This window comes from Ambystoma mexicanum, chromosome 9 (assembly GCF_040938575.1).
Source record: "Ambystoma mexicanum isolate Mex_15411 chromosome 9, UKY_AmexF1_1, whole genome shotgun sequence".
In the NCBI taxonomy this organism is placed as follows: domain Eukaryota; kingdom Metazoa; phylum Chordata; class Amphibia; order Caudata; family Ambystomatidae; genus Ambystoma; species Ambystoma mexicanum.
The window spans coordinates 1,108,286,500-1,108,308,413 of NC_090931.1; the positions used below are offsets into that span (position 1 = coordinate 1,108,286,500).

Genomic DNA, 21,914 nt, shown 5'->3' on the forward strand with positions numbered 1-21,914 from the left:
CAGGTCAAATGCTTTTGAATGTGAAAAACAAAAAGTTGTGGGATCGCTAACAAATTGCGTGCGCTCTTTTCCACTCTCAAATTTCAAAAAATGTATAATAAAAATACGAAAAGGTCGGCAGCAAGTGATATCACTCCCTCAAACTTCCCACAAAGTTTGTACAAAGTAGACAAAGAAATCAGAGTTCGGGAGGATATCTCGCGCTCACACCAACAGCTTATTGTAAACCCTATTATCACTAGTGCTAAAATTCTTCTAAATAGGTACAAAAATTCCTCAAGTTACATAACAATTGTCAAATATATTATTTAATTTTGACTTTCAAAACGTAGAACAGCCTACGTTTTGAAAGTCAAAATTAAATAATATATTTGACAATTGTTATGTAACTGTTTTTGATGAAAGCAGCACACACTGATGTCGCAGGGCAGAACCTAGTGGGTCACAACATCCCACATTGTGCGCCCTCCCTACCTGCTCGGGGTGGAAGGAACATGGACGTCTTACTACTTTCTTCCTTCATGTACTCTCACAATAGCCTTGGGCTACCTCATGGCAGAAAAAATACAATCGTAGGGACCTCAGTGCATGAGGGATTTTGGGTACACTACACGTCACAATGGGGATAGTGTTACAGACCGCCTATGCCGACGTCCCCTTTCGGTCCCTGGAACAAAAGCTGCAATACTTTGTGGTAACCTTTGGATGTAGCTCCAGTAAGTTTATGTGCTTGGATGTTACGCTCGGAGTCCAGACTCCCTGAGCAGTCTGATTGGATAGGTGAGCCCCCCATCCTGTGAGGGATGCGTCTGTGGTTAGAGTGGCTTCCACTGCGGGGGCGGCAAATGGTTTCCCTATTACCAGGTTTTCCTTCGACCACCACCATAGCGAGAGAACCAAGGCCTGCAAGACCACCACTAGCTCTTCCCATTGTCCGCTGGCCTGACACCACTGGCTGTTGAGCCACTCTTGCATTGGGTGCATGCGCAGGCACGCATGAGGTACCAAATAAATACATGACGCCATCATTCCTAGTAAGCGCATTGCTTTGCGTACCGTCACCTCTCGACCGGCCACATATTGAGGGATTTGAAACCGCATGTTTTGGACCCTCTCGTTGGAGGGGAAGACGAGGCCATCCTTTGTTCGAATTAGAGCCCCTAGGAATTGTTTGATCTGGCTGGGGTCTAAGCTGGACTTCTTCTCGTTGATGGAGAAGCCCAGTTGAAACAAAAGGTCTAGTGTCTTTTGGGTATTTGAGCAGCATGTTTCGTAAGAATCCCCTGTTATGAGCCAATCGTCGAGGTAAGGATATACTGGGATGGACAACCTGCGCAGGTGGGCCGCTGCCACTGCCAGTAATTTCGTGAATACTCTTGGCGCTGATGCTATGCCGAAGGGTAGCACTCTCAACTGGTAGTGTTTGCCCTCTATCATGAACCTGAGGTATTTCCTGTGCGCTGGCAACATTAAAATATGAAAGTATGCATCTTTCATGTCCAGTGTTGTCATGTAATCTCCCTGAGAAAGCAGGTGGATTACCTCCTGTAGATTCACCATACAAAACTTTTGAAGTTTGACAAATTTGTTCGCTGGGTGCAAATCTAGTACAGGGCGCATGGTTAAGTCCTTTTTGGGTACAAGGAAGTACACTGAATAAATACCTTCCATTACCTGGGATGGAGGCACGACCTGTATAGCTCCTTTTACTAGTAGTTGGTCCACTTCTCGAAGAAGGATGGCGAGGTGTTCTGGCGACATGCGTTGTCCCCTTGGGGGTCTGTATGTAGGGGAACTGTTGAATTCTATACAGTAGCCGCGGGCTATGGTTGATAGTACCCAGCGGTCTGATGTTATACCCTCCCATGCTGGAAGAAAGGATGTTATAAGCATGGGAGGGGACCCGAATCTTTGAGTCATTTGGTGTTGGTGGCTTGGGAACCTCTAGGGGTGGGTCCCCGGCCTCTTCCCTTGCCACAACGTTGTCCTCTTTGGTTATATTGTCCACTGGTGCCTTAGTTAGAGGACCAGTTACCTGCAGAGTATTGCTGCTGCTGCTGTTGCTGCTGGCGTTGGCCTCGAAAAAAAACGTTTGTTGCCATAGCCACGTTTGTTGGGAGGCCTTGAAATTTGGTCTAGTGTCTTGATTGTGTCAAATTCCTTCTTTGCGGTCTCTAGTGCCTCATCCACCGCCTTACCAAAGAGGTTTGCATCTTCTATAGGTTTGTTAATAAGAGATGCTTGTGTTTCAGGTTTAAAGCCTGAATTACGCAGCCATACATGGCGTTTGAGTAGGATTCCTTGGACTAGGGAACACCCAGCCGTCTCTGCAGCATCCAGAGTATTTTTAATGATGCTTTGGTTGACTAAGTTCCCTTCAGTCACCGTGGCTAAAAGGCGAGTACGTAGGGGTTCCGGTACCTCCTCAATGTCCTTACGCAGATGCACAATGGAGCAAACTACGTAACTTGCCAGCAAAGAGTAGGTGTTGGCAATTCTTGCGGAAAAGGCAGACGAGGCTTTAATCCTCTTTCCTAGGGCATACAATTTTTTTACCCTCTTTATCTGGTGGTGTCTCGCTAGTTGACAGCGGGACCCCTGCTCTCTTCCTGTTATTTGTCACCACTAAGGAGTCTGGTACAGAGTGTCCCCTGAAGTAGAACGGGTCGGATGGAGGACTAAATTTTTCTATCCTCGGGTTGACCCCTCTGATCAATGCGGGAGTGGATAGTGAAGGAATAATTTGTCTCTTTACTGAGGCGAGGAGGGGAATGGTTTGGCTGACAGGGGGTTTCTCCTTCATGATCTTTTCTACAAAGTCGATGTCAGGAGAAGTTTCCCCGGTCTCGAAATGCACTGCTGCCTTGCGTAGGAGTGCATTAAAAGGTAGGTTGATCGTCTATAGGTGATGTATTCCCAATAGGTGAGTCTTTGGGTGGGGACAGGTTTATGGCTTCAGGGTCTGAAAACGCTGATGGGGACTGCTAGGGCTGTGAAGCGCCTTCTTCTGGGTATTCTCCGAAGCCCCGATCACCCATATCCGGGTTGTCTTCAAAACCTCTCTCCTCTAGGTTTTGTTCCCCTTCATTGCCTAAAAATTCATCCTCTCCAGTGAGCCATTTAAATCTACATCCTCTTTGGGGGGAAAATCAAACAGCCTGGGGTACTTGGCCATGGGATCCTCCTGAGGTCCCTCTCTTGATCTCTTGGGTGTTGGAAAGTTCTGAGTCCCCATACACCGCTCCATTTTGTCCATACAGAACTGGAGTCTCTCTAGGGTTTCTTGCGGTACCCCAGAGCGGTCAGGGGGAGAAAAGGGAGGGCCTTCCGTTAGAAAATGCTTCGACCTACCCCAAAACGTCAATGAGAGGTTTCCCTCGCCTTCTGAAAAGCCTTCTGGGTAGGCTGGGAGTCCCTCTCGACGGAGCGGGCGGTTCCTGCCTTCCAAAGATTCCTTCCAATCTGCTAGCAGACGAACTCAGCAGAGACTTCCCTCTGCCCTCAGAGTACGAATGGCGGTTACACGAAGATGTCCCTATCTCCTCCAGTGAAACTTCCCTGCCCGTACAACATGCTGTCACAGGACAAGGGCAGGACACTACATCCATGCCCGTAGACCATGAACTTAGCAGCCTGGCTCCTGAGATCATAGAATTTGGATGTTTATAACTCCCGCAGAGATGCATGGATATTCTCAGGGAGGCTAGAAAGCCTAACACTCGTCACTGTTATTCTAGCAAATGGAAAAGATTTGTCATCTGTTGTAGGGGAAGGAGCATCAACCCAGTTGACTGCTCTCCCACACAAATTGTTCTGTATCTGACTCACCTACTAAACTCAGGCTTGACTCTAGTCCATTTAGCTGAATTTTCCGCATACACCACTTCCCAACTTAAAGTGTCATGGTGGAAAGTCCCAGTTATTAAAGCCTTCATGGAAGGAGTGAAGAGGATCCACCCTCCCATAGCTAACCCCGCTCCCGGGTGGGACCTAAATGTGGTACTAACCAGGCTCATGGGGTCACCCTTTGAACCCATGCACAAAGCAACACTTAAAGACCTCACTCTTAAGACTGCTTTTCTAATAGCTATCACCTGCATTAGGAGAGTAAGTGAACTACAAGCGCTCTCCGTACTAGACCCCTTTGTAACAGTTCACAAGGATAAGGTGGTTCTACGCACACATCCTAGTTTTGCACCAAAATGTATCTCAAAATTCCATGTCAACCAGTCAATAGACCTACCAATGGTCTTTCAAAATCCTTCAAACTTAGGTGAGAAGAGCCTGCATACACTGAATGTTCGCAGGGCAGTGATGTTTTATATGGAAAGAACTAGACCATTGAGAAAGACTAATCAGTTCTTTGTCCTGGTGGCAGCAGGAAGAGGAGGAGATGCAGTTTCGAAATCCACTATTTCTAGATGGATTGTACAATGCATCTCTGTTACTCTTGCTAAGAGAGAACTACCCTTGAAGCCAAGAGCACACTCCACTCGAGGCACCGGGGCTTCCATAGCTTTCATTGCAAATGTCCCTCTTGAGTCCATTTGCAAAGCGGCAACCTGGAGTTCTGTTCACATCTTTACAAAACACTACTGTCTAGATGCCAACTCTAGATCTGATTCCGAGGTGGGATAAGCAGTATTAAGACATCTTTTCTCTACTGTTCCTTCTCACAACCCACCTCCAACTCCGGGTACTGCTCGCTAGTCTATGCACAGCATGTGATTCGAAGCAGATTAACAAACATCAGAAGACAATGCATTACTTACTGTAAAAGCATTTCTGATGGTTGTATCTGCTTAGATTCACATGCACCCACCCTTCCTTCCCGCTCGGATGGAAGGAACATAGACATCCTTACCTTTCTCTTTTCTGTACTCACTCACGTCTAATAGGCTCCCTCGGGGCAGATAAAATGCAGAGGGACCTCAACGCGTGAGGGATTGTGGGTACAATGCACGTCACTATAGGGATAGTCTTACAGACACGCCTTGTCGACGTCCCCTTTTCGACTACGAAAAACAAAATGAAATACTGTGCAGTGATCACTGGATGTCGGACTATGCACAGCATGTGAATCTAAGCAGATGCAACCATCAAATACTTTTACGATAAGTAATGCATTGTCATACGCCACAAAAAGATCTGGTGCAGTCACTCCGACTAATGCAACAGTGCTGTATTGCCCTGGTGGGATGTTGGCTGTCAGCCAAACCTCACTAATTGCTCGATAACATACATATACAGAACAACTCAAGAATTTGTTGAAGAGCACTGCCTACTAGACAAGGCACAAGTAGGCTTTAGACCAATGAGAGGAACGGAATCGCACTGCTCGCAATACGATGATTCAGACAATAGTACTGCTTTTATATTTTTAGACCTGCGGCATTCGACACAGTTAACTACAACATCCTCATCACGAGATTGGAAGGAATTGGAATCACTGACCACGTCTTACTATGGATCAAATATTTTCTAACGGACAAATCCAACCCAAGAGAATCCTTGTGCGGAGTACCACAAGGATCATCCTTTGCACTGTTATTATTCAACATCTACCTGTTTCATAATCAAGAACATTAAAATACATGGCCTCACCTGTTACAACTACACCGATGATGCACATAGTCTACAAAATACAAGACATTCTAGAAGACAACACAACATTAGAGAACTGCCTTTATGAAATGTACAACACAACTGTATGAACTCAAACTGCCTCAAACTCAACCCAGGCAAAGCAGAAATAATGATCATCACAAAAAACAGAGGTGACAACCAATACACACCCTGGCCATTCGAACTCTGTACACCCCCAGCCCCATCGTCGGTTGTTTAAATAAATAAAAAAACTTGAGTGTTCTGATGGGCAACAAACTTACTCAAGAGCCAGAAGTACACGCAAATGCTTCTTTCTCCTGCGAGCGGTAAAAAGGATCCTACCATTCGTCATCAAAACACTCGCCGTCATCACTCTCCTGTCCAGAGTAGACTACGCTACATCAACTATATCTGGGCATGCCTAAACAACTGCTAAAAAAAACAAGGCATACAAAATGCGGTGGCCAGACTGCTCCTCAAACTACCCAGAAGAGAACACATCACACCAGCTCTGAACCCTACACTGGCTACCAATAAAATAATCCAGTTCAAATCAATGTGCATTATGCACAGAGCAATCCACGACCAAAGCGCACAGTTTCTAAGACAAATTAAGCCTACATCGCCCAACAAGAACGCTCAGGGCAGCGACATCCGGTTGGAACCAAAACTCTACAACAAAAGAAAATTCAGAGGTTCTGCTTTCTCACCTAACCCCAAAAACCTGGACATACGGAACACAAGGAGTCACCTCCTATTCAGAAAACACCTGAAATCCTGGCACTTCAATACATAACTAGAACGCCTAATGAGTGATCTATACAGCTGACACAATGCTGAGAGAAGAACCCGATCCTCCCAGTCCCCCTAAACTGTCACCGATAAACAGAAGATGAGGAAGTACAATCCACGGCATATCAATTTACCAACTGAGATATGATAGAATGATACCAAAAATGATCACAGATTGGGATGGAAGGGCAAGGATGATGTACAAAATGCACACATGCAACAATGGACCACCGACAGAAACTAGATGGGCGATTGCTAATTTACAGCACCTATACCGGAGTGGGGTATTATACACGCACCTACCTATTACACTAAAGCTCAAACAACTCAGCTGGGAATGTGCCATGCCATCACTCATAAGAATTAGATGGACAGCAAAAGAAAAGTGGAAAATATTCCTACCTATAGGACAACCGGCTACATAGAACAAGAATGATAAGGATTAAGACATACAACCTAACCCTATGCTCCAATCTCTGCATACCTAACTCTCACGACAATCCACACAACCATCTTCTGGCTCAGCAAACCGCACGCACGTTACCACACCGCAACAACAAACACATAACCGCACCAACAGCACACAAGGTCTTGCATTGGTATTCACACCAAAGCTCAGCGCACAGTGAAACCGTACGGAAGCCATCAACCGCACACCACTTTTCTCACTTTCCTATTCCCTCTTCACCCTACTAACCATCCCCGTGGCCTTGTTTACCGATCCGCCTGAGCAACTTGGGACCAATTCCGTTGGTGACAGTGCGCGGTACAAATACCTTTTTAATTTTTAACATGCAGGTCCTCTAGCCAACCACTGCCAGCCAGCCCCATCCCGTCCACTGGCATCTCCCCCACAAGACAACATGGGGGGGGGGGAAAGGACAAACCAAGATAAACTGTTGGGTAAGATTTTAATATCGATCTTCCTGACCTGTGTCAACCCCAGAACTTTTTGCTGGACTAGTAGATTATTTTTCCTCTATTCTCTGACAACTATTTGGCAATAAGTGGCTCTTGTTGCTGGGTTGCTCGAGGGGCTCCCCTTCTTTCTGGCTAACCTCGTGAGAACTACATTTCCCATGGGTAAAAAATCTTTGGATCCCTTTTACATTTTAGTTGAGACCATCCACCCCTCCCCCGCCTTAATGTAACATTTATGTTACAATGACAAACTTAACTTTAATGGCTGGTGGCAGCAAACTTTTTTGTTCGGTGCACCTTTACCACGGGCTGTTTGCACAGCTGCGTTAAATTCACCCATGGGTGCTCATTTTCCCAAAATAGCCCCTACCTTTTTTTCACTATTTTAGCATTTCTTGTTCTTTCTTGTTCCTTCCCCTGATCGCCAAGGTGGGAAATTCCTCTGATTTTTTTTTTTATCTTCGGCGGGAGTCCTGTGGACTACTTGCTCATGCTCCAGAGTGTCTGTGAAGGCAGGAAGTGAGGGAGAAGTCCTTTGTCTTCCAGCCTAAGTGTGAGAATCCAGTGCAAACTTGAACTGCTGGCTGTCCTGATAGGACTGCCCCCCCTTCCTCTGCCCCTCCCCCCGGCCCCCCAAAGTTTGAATGTTGGGGTTTAAAAGTCTGATCCTGGAAGCCGAAGAGGTAGTAGACCACTGGAACCAAAATCGAAGAATGATTCCATTACGAAAAGTCCCCTGACCAGAGTGTTGGACCTTGTAAACGACTAGAATCCGACTGGCGATATGTCTTCTGTGCTCCGGAAAAAGGGCCAAATCCACCTGCGAGGAAATCTTTGCCTAGAGCCTTCAATGTGATCCTTGCTGCCAAGTCCTTCCAGTGTCTGGTCTTTTGATGAATTCGGCGACCATGATTTTGGCTACGGATCCTGAAATTATCCTGCTGCAAAATCTTCTGTGCTTCTGTTCAACCGCTACCTTCTGAAATCTACATGTTTTCTCCAATGCCCCTTGAGGCAAAGAAGGTCTCCTCCCTTTCCCGAGTCTCTCCACACTCTCGGTGTTTCCTGAACACACGACATCCCACTTTTGCTTCCTTAACACCCTCTTTAGTAGGGTTCTTTTGAAGGGGGAGTTTAACCCCCTCTCATTCAACGAGGCCAACATGACTTGGAGACTTATCACTCCCCATCAGTTTCCCACCATCTAAAGCTGGCCTGCCACCATACCTGCCCCAGTTCATCGCTGTAACTTATTTTAAATTTAAACTTTATTTATTGATAGTCTTGACAGTCACAAATGGCACACTCATTACAATATATTATAAGATGTATTTCCAATAGCTGTCCATAATTAGACTTCACACACATGGTATAGGCCTAGGAGAGGCCTCATCGTCTGATGCCATATCACATAGGTACATCTTGAACGGTGCCCAAACGTCCTTGGGGCGACTGGTTTTTGACAGCGTCATCACATATTATTCCTCACATTCATTAACGAATGTCAGTTCCCGAAGGAAATGTTCTATAGTTGGTGCAGAGCAGCTTTTTCAGCTTGGCAATATACATTGTTGTGGCTACTATACAAGAAACATTAAGTCTTCTGGTGGTTTCTGCCACTTTTCCAATGTCTCCAAACAAATATTTCTGCGGGGCAAGAGAAGCTGGTATTTGTTTTATCTCCTCTGATATCCGCCACCACCCTATAGAATTTAGCTATATCGGCATAAAGCAGATAATTCTTGATTTTTAGCATAATTTGCATATTCCTGTGCTGTGTATCAATATTATGGAATGCATTAAGACAAGTTTAGATTGTTGATTATGTATGTTAAAAGGTTTTCTTTTTAATGGACTGATTTATCCATCTTTCATTTTCTCACTTTCTTTTTGTTCCTTACCTTTTACCTGTAAAGCTGCATCTGTCGGGTCCCATACAAATCTTTGATCCATATATAAGAGGCCTCAAAGGAAGGATACAGTAAAATAAGGAACATATTAAAAGAACATAAATTTATTATAGCTATATCAGAATTTTGTAATAAATAAAAATGGATGAATTAGTCTGGTATCACAGAAAAAACAGTCAATCAAAATGGCCGCTTGACGCTAAGGCATGACGCGTGACGCCATCGCGTAACGTGATGCGGTGACGTCATGCGTCACACGATCGCGGTCTTTATAAAGGACAGAAAATTTAGTAGAAGGGCAGCGCGGATCCTGGCAGACTGGATCGTACCGAGTTGAACTGAAGGTGACTTTCTTTTGAATAGGGAAAGCAAGTAATACTCTGGACTGGAAAGATACCTTACATATTTTTGGTAATATTTAGCTTTGGGTACCATGGAGAGATTTATGGAAACAATGAATTCCACTACCTTAAAGAAGGTTTAAAATAAAGACTGGGAAACTACAATAGAGTTTGGGCTAAACTTATGATACCTTCTCTCATTATTTACAGAAAACTTACTAAACAATATCTTCTCAAATGAGAGAGACAAAAATGAAAACGGAATAAATAAATTAGAGATGTGCCTAATGAGCATAACTAATAAGCAATGTAATCATAATTGCTCACCGCATTTCACCACCACTACTCATGATTTAAATATACATAACACAATTAAAATTTACTTACATTTTTTCTTCTTCTTTCTAATCAGTATCTGTCCTGATGAACCACGTGCACAAAACGTGGGGAAACACGTGTTGAGAGGAAATAAAATCAGTATGTGAATTAATGAATGAAAAAGGAAATTGAATGTAAAAAATAAAATATCACTAAAGAAGCAATCCTGTTGATGTGACGTATATTGTTTTTACCCGAAGCGCATTCCACATAAGTGTCTTCTAAAAAGAAAAATTTAATAAAATATTGCAGCAGCCGCAATATATACTTAAGGGCGCAAAATCCAGGTAAAGTAATAGTTAATTTTTGCACTCAGAAATCGCTGAAATGGGAAGCAAAAGCTGGCAAGGTCTGCAACAGGTTAAACAAAGCAACTAAACAGTAGAACTCAAAATCTGGTGCTGCAATGCCCCCAGTGTTTATATGGTTCAAACATCTTCTCCCATTTCATACTGGCTGTCTTTCCATGCCAAGCAAACGTTGTAACCATGGAACAGAGTTTCCCAAAGAAGGTTCTGCCTGGCCCTCTGGGTATATTGCTGAAGAGGTAAAGGAGTTTGGGAAGAACAACAATTTTCAGGATGGCTATCCAGCCGTATAGGGAGATGGCGAGTCTGGTCCATAGCTGAAATTTCGTAGTAAGTGATTGCAATAATTGTTCGTAGTTATCTGCATATAGCATCTGCCCTATCTCTGGATACCAGAATACTTAAGTATCGAATGTGCTGGGTCGACCGTTTAAGACCACAGACGTTTGTTGGACATTTCGTGGCTGGGGTCAACGGGAATATCTAGGATTTAGTATTATTAATTCTATACCCTGAGTACTCAGTGAATTCGTGTGACATAAAAGGTGCCAAGTTTGCTTCGGGGTCCCGGAAAGAGTGTCATCGGCACGTACAATGATATGGATTGAGTTGGGCCTGTCATTCTTATGCCTCTATTACCTTGTTTTTCGCCTTATGAAAGCCGCCATCGGCTCAAAAGTTAAAGCAAATGATATGGGCGAAAATGGTCAGCCCTGTCTGGTACCCCTTCCCAACAAGAACATTTTAGATCTAGTTTGGTTCGCGAGAACCCTAGCTCCACGTGCTGTGTATAGTAGTTGTGCACTTTTTTTTATTGCCATTTTATGGTTAAACAAATTAAACCTTTTCGCCACTTTTTTAATCCATAAAAAAAGAAAGGAAAAGCTTTATCCCCCTCACCAATATGACTTAACCATCCAGTCATGACATTTATTAGTTACATGTGGCTTCCTAAATGTAATAAAAAAATTGCAAGTACCAATTTCACAAAAGCCAGCGTGATAGAAATCTGCTCTCCCGATAATGGCATTTTCCACCATTCCTTTTTTGGGTGGTTGCCATACTTCTGGATTGATTCTGTCATCAACCGTACCCATAGATCCATTACAGCCGGGCATATCATGACCATGTGGTAGAGGGTTTCCACTGGGTTAAGTTCTTTACACAGGCGACATCCCAAATGACATTCTCCCTCCTCCCTTGGTCTCAATTTCCCTTTTCGGGAACAAATTCGGCCATATTCTCAGAAATTGCAATCTGATACCAATTGGGGGAAAAGCTGCAGGTACTTCGGCAAGCAGTTCAACTTCTTTTCCTCTCCCCAGGATTTACCATACAGTTTGAAAGTCCTCCTCTCATCGTGTTTCTGGATCCAAACCCTTCAATATAGTTTCAACTTTACTCTGTCCAGGTTGCACAACAGGTTAGTGACAGTTTCACCAGTTGCTTCAAGGTCCACAATGCATGTCCCTTCCCATTCTCGTAGAGATTGTTCAGTGTTAGATGTTGGGGTGTTTCCGAGGGTCTCAAAGCCACCACTCAGGTTTTCTTCCCTAAAGTTCCTCAGCAATTGTAGAGTTTTCCACTTCACTATGGCTTTTCGAGATGTCAACCCCAGCTCCATCCTTACAGCCTCCATCACCCATTTAATAAAGTAAGGGCCCATTCCAAATGCTTTTAGTACTGCAAATAGATACTCCCACCACACAGTCAAAAGCCTTTTTTCAGCATCTAGGGAGATTACAGCAGCACTTGCCCCAGGGTCTATTTGTGCCATGACCCGAAACAGTCTGCGAAAGTTCAAGGCAGTGGATCGGGTTGGAACAAATCCACTTTGGTCCGGGTGCACCAGGCCTGACATGCTAGGTAGCAGCCTGGTAGCCAACACCTTCGCAAAGATCTTGGCATCCAAGTTGATTAGGGATAGGGGTCTGTAAGAGGACATGTCCTGGGGTGGATGTCTGTGCTTCAGCAGTACAGTTATTATGGCTTCCCTCATGGATTCCGTCAGTATATCAGTATATTACGTTCCATCGTTTCCTCCACACCTTTAGTAATACAGGGGCCAGCTCCATCTGAACTCCTTGTTCAGCTCCCAGACTCTCTGAGACAGGTGCCTTTGCCGACGGCGGGGCTTTAATTGCTTCTACTATTTCCTCACAGGTAACTGGTTGCTCAAGAGCTAGTTTGACTTCTAGGGGCAGCTTTGGGAGTTTTAACCCATTGAGTCATGTATTTCTATAATGGTTTTATTATCCCGATTGGAATATTGCTCAGCATAGAATTTCGTGAATTCTTGATTTATTCCCTCTTCCCTTGTAATCACTGTGCCATCTGTAGTAAGGATGCTCGCAATTGGGTTATGTTGCCTTTCAGCTCTTAAGTTGGCCAGGGACCGTCCTGCTTTATTGCCCTCCCCATATCTGTGCCCTAACGGGGGCAGCAATGTATTTTATTTCCCCGGAAGCAAGTTTATCGAATTCTCGTAACAATTTATTGATGTGAGCAAGAGTGTTTTTATCGTGAGTGTCACTGATTCGATCTCTGCCGGTTCTAATCTCACAGATTTCAGGAGCCCTGTAGTCTTGGACATAAGGACCCCCTTTACCCAAACCTAAAATGTCTCCCAGAGTGTAGCATAACCATCAACCGACCCCTCGTTGTTGGTGAAAAATTATGCAATCTCCGTATGCAAGGATTCTGCTACATTAGGGTCTGTTAAGATAGCCGTGGCCATCCTCCATCGCCTAGCCGGTTTTGGTGTCTCACGCAGCACCAGCACAGATATCCAGGAGTGTTCTGAGAGTGTGCGGGGGTAAATATCACATTTTACCAACGCGTTCAAAATGGGAGGAGAGAAGCCAGTAATCGATGCACAAATCAGTCGTGCACAGAGGAGTAGTATGTGTATTGTCTCTTGTGCGAGTGTAACATTCGTGCATCGATCAGTGATAATTGCACCTGAATCTGTCCCCGGGCTGCCTTAGAAGGTGGCCTTTTAACAGAGGATCTGTCACATGTAGTATCTAACACTATTAAAGTCCCTTCCCGATATATCTAGCGTGGTGATTATATCCAGAATGATGGTGTAAAAGTTTGGGTCGTCAATATTGGGACCATAGGTATTGACCAGAGTGATGGGGTGTCCCCCCTACTACCCTCCAACCCCCCCCCCCCCCCCGAAAAACACTGCATATCGCCCCAGGGGATCGGTCTTGCTACCTACATATTGAAATCGCATTGGGTGTATCAGCATGAGCACCCCTCTAGCTTGAGTAGAGTAATCTGTGTGGTATCGCTGTTTTCCGCAGTTTGTAGTTACATTGGTATTGATGAGTTTCCTGCAACAATTTGTGTGGGTGAGGTAGGGGCCATTCTTTCTGGATTTTGTTGGATTGTTGAGCCCACGTACATTCCAAGACAGATACATTTTTAGTCCCATCGCCTGTTAGATGCTGAATGCAAATCCACACAGGCATCTATCTGTGTTCATACGTGAATTCTTGGGTGAGGCGCCATTTGTACTGGCATGACCATACATTTTAGAAAATGTAACTCTCAACTGGGCTTGAACTTCATATTCATCTCAATCCCGAACTGGCTATCAGGAAAGAACACTCCCTCACCACATTGACCCATCCACTCCCCCCTGCCCCCCCTCCCCCCCAACATCCCCTTCCCCATCTTGATGATTTTCCCATTCAAACTTCAGGAACTTTCCTGAGGGTTACCATGTTGCAACTATATGGCTGCCCCGACCAGGGGCCCCCGATCCAGTACTACGGGTTGCGTTTAGCGCCACCCACTAAAAAAAAAACTCAACCAATTTAAAGGATATCGTCCTTTAAATCATTCACTCTGCAGGGTCTTTTCTTTCTTCGTCTGGTCGAGGACTCCTGTTCTGATCCTGTCTTGACCCTCTCTGCGTTCTCTGGGGAGGGGGGGGGGGGTATAGAGGCCTCGATGTAGGCCATGGCTGCAGATGGGGTCTCAAAGAAGGGCACCCTTCCCCTGTGTTGGATCCTCATTTTAGCATGTAAAATCGGGGCGTAGGGCACCTGGTGTGCTGAGTAGTTGCTTGACTGGTTCGAATGACCTGTTTGCTTGTACGCATGCAGCAAAATCCGGATATATGTGTATGCGGTTCTCCTTGTAGTGTAATGTACCTTGTTCCCTAGCCATTCTGAGTATCGCGTCTCTGTAATTGAGGAGACAAATTATTGTGTGGGGCGGTGCTCCAGGTTTTTTGGGTACAGGGGCTAGAGTGCAGTGGGCCCATGCTCTGAAAAGGATTCTGCACCAAAGCGATTTAAGGAGAGATTTCATGCAAGCCTCCACTGCGCCTTTGCCAGTTTGTTCCGACACACCAACTATCCGGATGTTTCTCCTGGATCTAGATTTGAGATACTCTCGTTGTTTGCTTTGCATCTTAGAGAGGTCCCCTATTAGTTGAGCAATGTCTTGTCCATGTTGGGTAATTGTCGTAACTGAACTTTCTTTGTCCACCCTTGCCTTAAGGGAGCCATTGGTAGCAACAATGTCTAATTTGACGTTTACAGCTTGCAATCCATTCTGTACAATGGCTGTTAGGCGGTCCTCTGTCACAATCTCCATTTTCAGTTTGGGTGTTGGCAGCAGTCAACGTTTCCGCCGTGGGGCCCTTTACCTGGTTGCGTGTGAACAAATCCACTGGCCCTTTCTTTTTGGCGCCTGCCCCCTTCGTCATCGTTCCTGTTGCAGCGTTCTTTGTAACTTGCACTGCAAGATGGGTGGCCAGTGGGTGACTCAGTGACAATTGTTCATGCACAAAGGAGTGCATCTCACCAGTTATTGCCCGCACTCCCCAGGTGATAGGCTTGTCGCGATTGGGTTCCCCCACTACCAGCTGGATACATTCAGTGTTCGTGGGCTGAATATGCCTTCCTACCACACAACCAAGGAAGGACTCAACATGCCTTGTGCGACTGCCCAGGATCTGATTATGGCAGCCTAGATTCTGCTAGTATGTGTCACTGTCGATTCAGCGTCGCCTAGAATGCAGTTCAAAATAGGGGGCTATATTGAGAGGCTGTGTCGTCCGTGAGTGTGTACTGCGCATCCAGGGCCTCTCCCAGGAACCCTGCATGGGGAGAGCGTGTGTCTGGCTTGGCGTAGTCTGATGTGCACCCACTCTGTTTTCTGATTCAAAGAGAGGACTTTGTCCTCCCACATCGCGTGGCCGCCTGGTATTTAGTATGTGTGCGCTTCCAGACAGTGTCACTCCCTTGTGGTTATTTCTACCTCTCTAGGTTTCCTTAATTCTGAGAACAGTGTCAAGGCCTCACCATACACTGTCACCTGCCGTTGCCTCATTGCGCTGCACTGTTAGCCTCTAGTGTTACAGCCAATATTATGCTCTCACCCCACCAGGCGAGGGCTGGCCAGTTATCCGAGGCCCAGCCATGGCTTCAGCGTAACGGAGCACTTATGAGTGGGTCTGTTTGCAATTCCATGCAGCGTAGGATTCGGAGGTAGTCCGGGCATGGGCATCCCATTTGTGTGATGTCAGATGAATGTTCTCTGAACCCCAGTAGTAACTCCCACTCTCAGCCTTAATGAAGGGGTCAGTAGTATGTTGTTCCCAGCGAGTTATGGTTTGTATATTTTCACTCTGTGCCACTTCGAGGGGTGGACTATGTTCTCCCATGCATTTTTGCTTTGTTGGGCGCGGGTGATCAGCAACTGAGTGAAGGGCCTCCGTGTTTCTGCCCAAGGTTGCTTCCACTTCCCAGCAGCGTCTCGCGCTGGTCGTCTTCCAAAGTTATGTTGGACGTGTGCTGTAATGTTCAGGCTTAAATGGTGGCGGCTCCCTTCAGTGGAGGTGCAGTCCGCCCCCCCCCCCCCCCCCGGGGTTGGGACTGCGCTGCAGTGTCTCCCCGGTGTTCTCCGCCCTGCCAGGATTCTCCTTACGCCAGTCCTCAAAGCTCACCTTTGGTTCGTGATGGGTGTCCCTCCTCTGCTGCACCCTGGTATGGGATGATGAGTATCCATACGGTCCCCATCAGTGTTGCAGAGCGGCTCAGCCACACCACTGCGGGCAGGATCAAGTAGTCCTACAGGTTTGCGCATGTACCGGAGCGCTCACAGGGTGTTGGAAAAGTTCAGGCACCGTTTCAGCTGTGCTGTCTCGGGAGGATTTTTTTCTTTTTTTTGCGTCTTTAGTCCGATCCTCTGCGGGGCGTTCGTGGTGTTCAGGGTAGCTGGTCCAATCACTGCAGTGCCTTGTCCAGGTAGTATGCTGTAGCCAGCGCCTGCCGTTGATCTGGACCTCCTCCCCCTTGCGGCCCTCAACAGGATTCCCCAGTAGTTTCAGGCAGTCATCACATGGAGCCCATGGGTGGCCTGGACTCCTCTGTGCTCGCAGTGGATTTTGCTGTGCAGATTTCTCAGCGATTTCGTTGCGTTTCAAGACAGGATTTTCGGTCAGTGTCCCTTGGATGTTCTGACACCGAGGTGTATATTTTTCTTGTCTGTAGGTGGCCCCAAAAAAGGAATGCGAAGAAACCGGATGGAATACGGATCTGAGCTCTGTGGATCAGGGGCAGCCCGTTCGCACGCAACAGTGCCCCCCCCCCCCCCCCCCCTGACCCCCTCCCTCCCGAAGTCACTGTACCTTTGACAGGGGGTGCCAAGTCCCCATCTTGACTCAAGAGACACAAAAGGGTAAACATTGAAACAAACGCACATAACCCAACTCGCGCATCCTCTGAAAACTACCGCCAACCCTGTTCCACCCCCACCCGCTGACACCCTCCTAGGAGCCGCACCTGTTCCCATTCCCTCCCACAAGGCGTTTGAACTTCCCCCTCCAAAGCTGAACCACCCCACTCTGAGCACCCGCCAATGTCCCACCCCAGGCACTTCCTCCCCCAAAAGCACCGCCCTTAACCCAAATTCCCCTGATACAACCCTAAACCTGGCCAGGTAGATTAAACAATATCGCACCAGACTCTTTCGGGGACCACAAAGATGGGACATTACATGGCTCCATCAAGCCAGAGCCCTGAGAGCCCATCAAGTATGACTTTTCCTTTGAAAAATGGGGGGGGGGTTTATTTAATTTAGACTATTCATGCCCCCTGGATCTTACAACTGATCCTCGGTATTTGCCTTCCCTCCACCCTCATTTCATTGCTTCAACACCTCCTGCTCTCTCAGGGGCTCCCCTGATGCTCTCTGAATATTGTCCTCTGTAACAAAGTGGTAGCTCATTCCTTCTCACTCAGAAATCTGGCCGATGGGGGTACCTCCACCTATAGCGTGCACCTTTTTACCTTGTAGCATTGGGTAAGGGAGGCACACCTTTTGTATAGGTGGAGAGGTCCTGAAATCGACACTAGACCCCTCCAGTCAAAAGAGCCTCCCCCTGCCTTCTCCAGGATGCGGGCCTTATCTGTGGGAACGTAACCAGTACTTCGCAGGGGCCCCTGCCACCTCCCTCCACGGCCCCCATCAAGCATTATACAGGAGTCCTCCTTTGCTGCCAGGACCTTCGCCAGAATCCCATGTATCTTCCTGGGAGATTCACCCTCCGATTCCATGAGATCAAGAAACACAGGATACATTGCCTCTAACTATTTTCAATATCGTCAAGTTTGAGCCTTAGCTCCTCTTCCGTGCGTGTCATGATGCCTACCCCCAGGCATCCGGACCAAGTCCATCAGCCCTGGGAGCAGGCATCTAGACATTTAGTAAAACCTCAGCAGCCCCGGCTAGCCCCAGCTAGGGGCTATCTGGGTTCAGTCCTGGCGCCTTAGGCGCCAGGCTCATAGTAGGAATCAGTCCTGGCGCCTAAGGCGCCAGGCTCATAATCATTACTTACCTCAGGCAGACCATGCTGCAAATGACTCCAATCCAACATGAAGCCTCAAAGGACTATTTTTCTACAGGGACTATTTTTTACTCTGGTGTGGTTCTAGGGACTTCTTACCTGGGACTACTTTTGAGGCTATTTAAACCACACCCGACCAGCAACACACGCTTCGCGTTATTCTGCATCCAGCAGCGTAACACTCACCGTGCCTGCAGCCTGCATCCAGTCTTCTGCAACGCCCGCCTCGAATCCGGAGCTCCTAAAACAAAGAGGAAAGAAAGGGACAAGGTTAGAAAACAAACTTATTTCTATTCCACACCTGATTTTGGATCCATCTTGTCTCTGGACCTGTAAAGAACATCATTTCTGCACGCGCCGCACCTCCAGCTGCAGCGCCGCGCCATACTCGCCAGTCTTCACAGCATCCTTCGGGTCGGCGCTGCCTCCATCATTTCTTCGTCGAAGTTCGGCACCTAGGAGACAAAGGAAAACCACAAGGTGAGCCGAGGGAACCAACAAATATAATTCTTACCACCATAGACTTACCTGATTTACCACCGGAGGCATCCTTTTGTGACTCTCCATATTTTCACGTGCTGCATCTGTAAAGAGAGACCAAACACGTTTTCCTCGTGCAACATTTACCGGACAGCGCCGGGTAATAGACTCTTACCTGAGCGCCACCAGCTGCCACAAGAACATCTTTTCACGAAACGGCTGCAAGACAAGAAAGGAAGGGGGGGAACAAGAGTGAACATCGGACATATTGCACTCTATGAACTTAATACTTACTGGTCCTCACCAGGAACCTCAGAGTCAATACTCTTCGGAACTCTCCCGAGCCTTCAAACCAGTGAAGTAACTGGAATCGACGCACCCCTGCAAATCCACGCAGGATGGAGAGCTCCTCTTTCAAGAATATAAGGTGAGATTGCTGTGAGGGCATTTCGGAGGGGATTAGTTTGGGAAGTCTGTGGGGGTGCCATCACTTGAATCCACAAGTGGCTAAATCCATCTCCACTTGCAAGAGAATATTTCTACGGGTTAAGCAGACAAGATTAGGAGGGCAGATCCAGTCAGTCATCGCTGCACTACGCATCACGTGGGTGGAGACCGCAGCTGTCCGGCTCCGACGACGCCCCTGTGGGAGCCAGGTGAGCAACGGTGCGCTCCACTTCAGAAAGCCTCATGGGCAGCTGAGTCGCCAAGATGTCCACAGAGGACTGGTTGGCCTCCAGTCAATCTACCCTCTCAATGTTTTCGCCTTACCAGACAGTCGGTACGCATACCCCTGAACTCCTACGTGATGACTTGAATATCCTTGATCGTGCCTATTTCGGTGTCCTGGGCCCTTCCGGGTTGGTCACATTGGCCATGGCTTGTGGACCCCGGAATTGAAAGGGTACAGCTTTTGTCTCCAGTCCATCTGCCGCTTTATTATCTCTCGGGAATAAAGGATTTTGGATGCCGAGTGTCCAAGGTGAGCAGTACTGCTATTCCCCCCAGGAGGTCGCACTAGCACTCCAACCCCGTTGAAGCTGCAATGGTCATCGCTCACTCTGTGGATACTCATCCGTGCTAGTTTCAGTCCACCAGCACACCGCAGATGTGCAAGGCTGGTCCCCAGTTTAACTGTGCAAGATAGTGGAGGAATGTCACAAGTCGCTACGGTCATCTTGTGGGTTCCCCCATTCCCCTCTTGCTGAGTGCTGTACATAAACGCCTCCCTAGTGTGGCAGCAGCTCCTTTGAGCTCCTGGGCTCTCGCCTACAGTAATCAAAACGCCCTCTCACTATCTGGTTACTCCAGCCCTACACAGTCTGGCTACGACCTTCTTGCTGTCTCCACTAGGGAGCCCCTCTCCACACGTGTCATGCCACCAGGTACTGTTTCTCCAAGGTGGTGTCTGGGCGGGAGGGGGGGGACTCTGATGTTGCCTACGCTCTGCGGCCGTCACTGCACTCATGAAAGGGCCTGTTGCGGCACTATTGTCGGCTGCAAATCACCATACCCCACAACGGCTCGAGGCCCCCCTCTCTACAGGGCCAACCGTCCCCTATAATGGGGGGGGTGGGGGGGGGGGTGGGTGTGTGTGTGTGTGTGTGTGTGTGTGTGTGTGTGTGTACACTCAGGGGCGAAACTCCCCAGCTGTGGACTAAAGTCGCTTTTGTCACCAAGCCCTCTTCCCATGCATACAACTAAAGGCCCTCGGATATGCTGATCCACCGGGTCCAGTACCCTTAGAGGACGTCCACGAGTGCCGCACAACTTCGCCTCTCTACTGTCATACTTCAAACCCTGCAGTAATGCAGGTTTCCCCCTATGTTCTCCAAGAACAAGGGGGAAGATCATGGAGCTTCGTTGTCCGGCAGCCATCTTGCCTGTGCCTCCTGGTGGCATATATATATTAAGCTTGGAGTAAACGTTGTATTCCATTTTTAGATTGAGTAGGTTTGTTTTTATTATCTAAAATGGATATTATGTAATCCATACTTGAACAAGGTGCGATTATTTGGTATTAAGTTGTTTTGTCGCCAGGTTTTTAATTGGGTTTTTCCCCAAAAATATTCAGTGGAAACTCATGGAAAAATAAAGGTGAGAAGGGTTAGTGGGTATATGGATTAAATGGGGAAGGGGTTGCTTGGGGCGGGGGCACCCATGTTAAAAAAAAATGGCGGCAAAAGATCATGGGACCGTTGATTTCTTGCAATTGGAAAGGAAGATGCATGTTTACCTTAAACTGCACAACTGACAAGGCAGTATGCAACGTAGTAAAGCCAGTTTCTATGGCACTGATATGCTGGTAGCACTGATGGAAATGAGTAACAAAAAATAGGAAACCATGGATACGGTTTACAGTTGGTGTGTTTATAACCCATAGTGTGTTGTAACCCATTTTTGCACCTTTCATTTTGGGTGTATTTGCCTAATTTTAGGGAGTATAAGTGGTTGGTACAATGGCAGCATGACCTCCCGCATATTTTTCAATAAGCAACAGTAACGCGTGCTCGTGAATGCATGTCTCTTATAGTTTGTTTTCTATTATGGACTTTCTAGTGATACTTTAGGAATACTTTTAGCATTCACATTTGAAATTTGCTTCAATTGTTTATAAATTGTAGGTGTACATTTTTTTTGAAAACCATGGACGTAATCGTAAACAATTTTTAGCACGTTTCTTTCGCTAGCAACACAGCAAGTCTAGAACATGGCTGTTCTGTGCTGGTGATGTCAAGGCACGCTGTTTAAAAATCTATTGCTCTGATTGTACAATTAACTCAAACTTGCATTTGTGAGCGGAAGGCTCATTGTCTACCTTATGCATAGGTGAGTATTTAGAGCAGAACATTTGAGTTGTTTTTTGGGCGGTGGTGGGGTTTGTACGGCTGTTGGTTACCTCGCCATGGTGAAGTTGATTTTTGTTTTAACTTAACATTCAGTCTAGACTACTGAAGAGCAAAGATTTATATTAATATGAATTGTTTTCATTTTCAGATGGGTCACCCAGGCATTCCTCATTTTCAACGTATGGGAATGCCACACATGGGTCAAAGAATGCCCAACATGCCCCCAGTTGGTCATGGCATGATGCCCCAGATGATGCAACATATGGGAGGGCACATGGGAGGACCATCAATGGGACAGGTGAGCTTAAAGTTATCACAGTTCATACAATGTCATTTTTCATACTATACAGAAACTCACCAGTGAAAATTACGAAAAGGCGGTTTTTCAGAAACTATTGGGAAATAATATGCAGGAGTTTAATTTCGTACATTTTTTAAAGCACCCCAGGTTTGGGAGA

The 21,914-nt window shown here is 46.7% G+C and overlaps 1 protein-coding gene across 5 annotated transcripts in view; it reads left to right on the forward strand.

The window, feature by feature from the left end:
- Positions 1-21,914, forward strand: part of PRPF40A (pre-mRNA processing factor 40 homolog A) — a 1,435,679-nt gene that overhangs the window by 62,916 nt on the left and 1,350,849 nt on the right. For all 5 annotated transcript variants that reach the window (XM_069616434.1, XM_069616435.1, XM_069616432.1 and 2 more), the window contains exon 3: positions 21,605-21,754. In XM_069616434.1, the coding sequence (XP_069472535.1) occupies positions 21,605-21,754 (150 nt within the window). The remainder of the gene's footprint in view (positions 1-21,604; positions 21,755-21,914) is intronic.